Here is a 6095-nt window from a genome sequence, read left to right as displayed (position 1 = left end):
AAATAAATTTTAATTCAATTTCCATTTTTTATAAGTATAAATTTTTTATCAAATTCAGATTATTTATTGCATATGATATTAATATATACATATTACATGATGAAAAATTCATAATTTAAAAAAAATACTGTTTGATAAAAAATGACTTCTGTGAAATAGCACGTTGGGCCGGTGTCATATTACGTCCCCCGAGCTGATACAAAATAATGCACCTGATATAATATTATTATTATTAATATTGATGATTTTTTTAGTACATCTAGCTTCTACTATTAAGATCATCTCGGTAGTAGATCATATTGATCCACTACGATCAACTAAACTTTAAAGTAGGTACCTATATAGTATAACTCACGATCTACTCATCTGAACTTTGATTTTAATATTTATTCGGTGATTATATTATGTACTGCAATGCCGATAATAAGAAATATGTAATGACTTGACTAGTTACTACTAACTATATTGTAATGTGTTTGGTTTTATAGAATATCCATACTTCATTAACCCACCTACACTGCGTTTTGCCAATTACGACGCGATTGAACTAGAATTGGATTTTCAAGAAAATAATATAAAAGGAGGAGACAAAATTATAAAGCCAAAATATTATCAATTATTTTATAAGGTTATTTTAATTAATACAAAAATGTTTGATATTTATTTCTTCATAATGAATGACAATGCATACGTCATGCAATAATGTATCTTTCCGTGTATCAAATTATACTATAGGTACTATTTTTTTAAATTAAAAATTAAAAAGGAGATAACGTTTTACAATATACGATTTTTCAAGGCTGGGAAAGTTAATGATTTTTTGAAACTCAGTTAAGTTAATATGCACCAATAAAAAAAAGTTCGATATTTATTTATACATAAGGGACGATAACACAAACGTCATGGAATAATGTATCTTTCCGTGTATCAAATTATACTATGAAATTGAGAAGAAAAGTTGCAAAAAGTAATATATAATCTGCACTTAATTGATGAACAGGCATCGCTTTGACACACTACACTATTTTTTTTCAGCTATAAATTAAACAAGAGATAATGTTCTACAATTTTCGATTTTTACAGCAGAAAGGGTGACATATAGATTATCAATAGAACTTCCCTAAAACTATACATTTTATGCGTTTTTTAATGTATGTATGATATTGTAGTTAATTACTAATAGGTTTTTTGCAACTCGTAGATTAATATAGTTATTAAACTATGTCATTCGTATTGTAGATAATATCTATCGAATCGTTTTAGGTGAATTTATATATTCTTATATCATACATACATACTAATCCTTATATTTTTATAGTCATCAATAGAAAATACATTTAGAAGCTCTGAAATTAAATCAATAAGCAACACCAATGACGTTACACTAGAAGTAATCAGGGACCTAGAACCGGATACTAAATACACGGTTGGAGTTTTGTTAATTGCAGATGATGGAAATTTCAATGAACAAGATATAGTATATGGTCAATATAAAACTCCGTGTATGCGTAAGTACGTACTAAACATTATAGGTTATTAAATCGTTGAATTTAAAATAACTAATTATAAAATTATACACCAGGATTACCTACTCACTATAGAAACATATTATAGAAATAAAATTGTATACTTAACACCATTTGAAGTGAAAATAACATTTTAGTTTTCAATAATATATGTAGATACGTTTGATAACTATATATTGTTATATTAGAGTTCTGAATTTGAAATATTTCTCTTGAAAATTTTCAATTTAATTATTTCAATGAAATTGTGAACATTTTTTTTAAACGTATTTATTTATGGAAGATTAGAAATGATTATCAAAAACACAAAGAAAAGATCAAAACTATTTATTACAATTAATTTACCTAAAATATTAATATATTTTCATATGATTAATGCATTTACCATTTTTAAATATATGTTAGTTAAAAATAAATATTGGTTGAAAAAAAAGGTTCCCAATACATCGCATTTATTTATTTATATTACTTTGAAGAATATCATGGACGTATTCACGGAAGGGATATATGAGGGATAGATCACCCCAGGGTTTTTTAATGTGAAAGAATCAAACAAATCAATTATTGTTTGTATCACGGACTTGAACCTAAAATCCTATCATTTTATGCAAGGCCTTGCTGCAAGATTGTTGATTTTCAAGCCTAGATATCATAAAAACTTAAAAAGAAGATTCACTTCATTTGAACGTGCTTGTACATATACACTTTTTTTTAAATATAATATAAGTACGGGGGCACTACCCTGTTGATTTATCTTAGAAATAATAAATATATATCACCTCCCCCCCCCAAAAAAAAAAAAAAAATAATAATAATATTCCTGATTACGTCTCTGAAATATATCTAATCCATTTTTTAGAACCAAAAATTACTGATTATAACATAAAATTAATCAGCGGAATTCAAAGCATCAACATAACATGGAGCACGGTAAGTGTTATAACAAAGAATAATATACCTACTTAATTTAATATCTGTAAGAATTATTAATTTTAGTTAACTTTCAACAATATACTTCGTTAATTTGCTTGTTCAAAGTATACATACGGTATCGCTAACGAATTAAGACTTTGAATATCTACATATCCAAAAAAATTCATTTTTCGTAATTGTTCAATAATCAGGTTATTATTTTTACAAAATGTACAGAGCATCTCAAATCGGCTAGAATGCAATATTACAAAATATGTTTTGACGTTAATGTCAAATAAATCACAAGATCAAATATCTGATGTACAAGAAATACTATCAAGTACAGATAGTGGTCACGTTTTGGACAATCTTCTTCCGGCTTTTAAATATAGCATTAAGTTAACTCCTTCGACAAGTAATGGAACGTTACCATCTTCGGCTATATATTCAATCACAACTCTTATGACAAGTAAATATTTATTTATTTAACTCAATATAATTTTTTTATATTTCTGTGAATATAATGTAACAATTGATAAGTCATATTATATCATATAATAATTGTGCCATCTTTCTTAATATTATAGAAAATGACGTTCAAATAAAAAATATTTCTTCTATATATGAAAATGGAAAAATCAAAGTAAACTGGATATTGGTAAATTCTCATCAACATTACACTACAGTCGACGAACCAGTAACATCGATCATCAAATATAAAGTAATTTTATTCAGCACAATTCTTATAACAATTATTTAATTAGTAATTATATTGTCTGCATAATAATAAATATAGGTAGGTACCTCTAAGCTATTCATTCACATGAACTTACTATTAAGATTCATTATAAGTAATTTAAATACCTACTACTTGCCTATATACCTAAATATATAATATAATGGGATGATTCTAGTTTAGCAATCTAGTACGTAATACAAGCGTGAATAAATTCATAAAAATAATACTTAGAATTAAATACTTATTAAATTATTTTTTTCAAAATGGGTTTTTCAATATTGTTTTTCTATTTAATTCTACATAATTTTTAAATAAAAAAAATCGTTTATAGAATATCGATTTTCTGTAGCTATTTAAAACACATTTTGGATTCATTTTATATTTAAGTTCAAAAACTTAAAAAATAAGTTTGATTTTACCAATCGATCGAGTATTAAAAAACCATACATTTGGAAATAAAAATATTTAATTATGTGTATTATTTTTTAAAAAATTCACATTTTGAAAAACTGTACTTTAAGAATATTTTTAATGATACTTTCCAAACGAAGGACGTCCGACTTATTTATTTTTACATAATTATAATATAAAATGCTAAAAAATATTTTGAAAAAATAAATAAAAAAATCCGCTAGGTTTCTCAATACTTAATAAGAATTATGCATAATATGTTTTTACAATAATTAAATTTTGAATTTAGTTGAAAAGAATTCTCAGCTGTTCCTTAAGAGAAGTAGAGCAAAATTGGACGTCAATAACAATTTTTAATCGAACCCACTATGAAATAATCGATACAGTTCCGAATTCTCAATATAGTATACAAGTTTTGGTTGACGTTAAAGACAAAAATACTACTAAGCAAGAAAATATGTTTGACGTATTAACACCAGCATCAAGTAAAAAAAATATATCAAATTATAGTTAACTATATGTATTATATTTATTTATAAAAGTATTTTCTTATTAGATCCCAAAACTGAACCAATCTTAGATGCCACTCATCCAATGTGTATCACTAATAACTCTATATTTGTTCAGTGGAAATTAGATCCCGAAAATTGTTCAAAACTAAATGGATTTTTGTCTCAATTCTATATAGAATTAAAGGTAACTTCTGTAAATAAAAAACACAATTTTTTGTAATACATACGATATCAAATATATATTTGTAGGATAAGGTTGATGACGTTTTAGAAATAACAGAAACGAAAAATTATTACATTAGATTTAACAAGCTAAAATCAAACACAGCTTATGAACTGAAAGTATTTATAAAAACACACTTTGGTTATAATCCAGATCATTTTCTACTCATCAACTTCAAGACTAAATTTGAAAGTGAGTAGACTCTAATTATATAACTGTTTGAATGTATAAATATTATGTTAACAAAACTTACGTTTGTTTTTACTTTACACATTTCTAGATTTAAAACCAGTAGGAGATTTAGTGGTTTATAAAAAGAGTCTAAAGAATCGTATGGTAGGGTTACGCTGGAGCTATACACAAGATTCAAATGTAGAAGGATTTATAGTTTCGTTTAACGATAAAAACGTATCCATCATAGCACCGCAGAAATGCTCGGCGTGGCCAGAATACTATTGTCATACATTTTATAATTTGAGTCCAAGCAACAACTACATATTTAAAGTATGTATTGCGTGGATAGATAGCTTTTACCTTAAGCCACGTATTATGGTATACAGACAAACAGTATAAAGTTAACTTAATCTTGAAAAATCAGTTTGATTTTTCTCTCTGGCTCAACTGCAACATAGACAACATGTATTCGTATAAAATCATTTTGTTCTTATTTTTTTTTTAATTAGCTTAAAGTAAAATCATTTAATAAAAAAGTTATAGAGAATAATAACTTTGAAGCTATGATATATATTGATTTGGCTAAATATTGTCTCAAAACAATATAATATATCCATTTAAATGTAAGTACAAGATTTTTTTTTTAAATGCGAATATAACGTGAAACAATAACTAATTTTAAAACCGATATGTCATACGATTCATATGTACCCTCAAAAATATTATACTCTATAATTTGCTGAGTAGGTGATTTTACTTGATACCCACTGAACAATTACAAAACACCGTTTTACGCGAATGTATTTCATCTATGTTCGCAAGGGTCTGATAGAGAATACAAATTATATCCTTTTGACAAAGTTAATTTTATTTATACGAGATGTACTTGCTTTTATATTAGATAAAGCCAAAGTCTATTGATTATCCAGAAGGTGGTAAAGTTTCGTCTATTTCTTTTAACAGCATCGATGGACGTAAGTACCTACCTACGACTTACCTTTATACCGAAAATAGCTTAAATAATTTAGACATTAAATTATATTAAAATAATGAATAGGTAAATAATAATATTATGTGATAATATAAACTATAATAGTACGTAGGTACTAAGACTAACTATAGTAACTACAAACTACCGATCTACTTGCGATATGTTTAATATGATAATTTGTTTATTGCACAAAATATAGTGCCCGATTCTCCAATGAATTTAAAAACGACTGAAATCGGTAGCACTACAATTGCTCTCCAGTGGGATGTTCCATGGATATTCAACGGCGTACTGAAAATGTTCATTATAAACGTGGAAGAAATTTCATCAAATAACATGGAAACGTGTTGTGTTGGTATTACGCCAACAGAAATTCCGGTTAATGAAGAACTACCTACGTATAACCATACGGTAATGTATCTTACAGTAGTAAGATAAATTATGATTATTTTATTGAAGTTTGCACATTGATGGGAGTTAAAAATAATATTAAATTTGTAATTGTCTTATCATAATATTTTTTCCTTTAAAGAGGGACGGTTTTGCCCGGCATGTTTTGTCTCCGTCTTACAAGTTGCATAATATAGGCAAATTATACACTCTGCAA

General features: G+C 26.3%; 1 protein-coding gene across 1 annotated transcript in view; it reads left to right on the top strand.

The window, feature by feature from the left end:
* The window catches only part of LOC100570133, a 24248-nt gene that overhangs the window by 11470 nt on the left and 6683 nt on the right, over positions 1–6095 (top strand). Inside the window, exons 8-18 of the mRNA XM_029489456.1 lie at positions 489–628; positions 1319–1508; positions 2386–2456; positions 2676–2907; positions 3026–3159; positions 3878–4073; positions 4145–4284; positions 4350–4515; positions 4604–4827; positions 5399–5471; positions 5688–5899. Of these exons, the coding sequence (XP_029345316.1) occupies positions 489–628; positions 1319–1508; positions 2386–2456; positions 2676–2907; positions 3026–3159; positions 3878–4073; positions 4145–4284; positions 4350–4515; positions 4604–4827; positions 5399–5471; positions 5688–5899 (1778 nt within the window). The remainder of the gene's footprint in view (positions 1–488; positions 629–1318; positions 1509–2385; positions 2457–2675; positions 2908–3025; positions 3160–3877; positions 4074–4144; positions 4285–4349; positions 4516–4603; positions 4828–5398; positions 5472–5687; positions 5900–6095) is intronic.

Source organism: Acyrthosiphon pisum, chromosome A2 (assembly GCF_005508785.2).
Source record: "Acyrthosiphon pisum isolate AL4f chromosome A2, pea_aphid_22Mar2018_4r6ur, whole genome shotgun sequence".
Classification (NCBI taxonomy): Eukaryota; Metazoa; Arthropoda; class Insecta; order Hemiptera; family Aphididae; genus Acyrthosiphon; species Acyrthosiphon pisum.
This window is presented reverse-complemented; position numbering and strand designations above follow the sequence as displayed.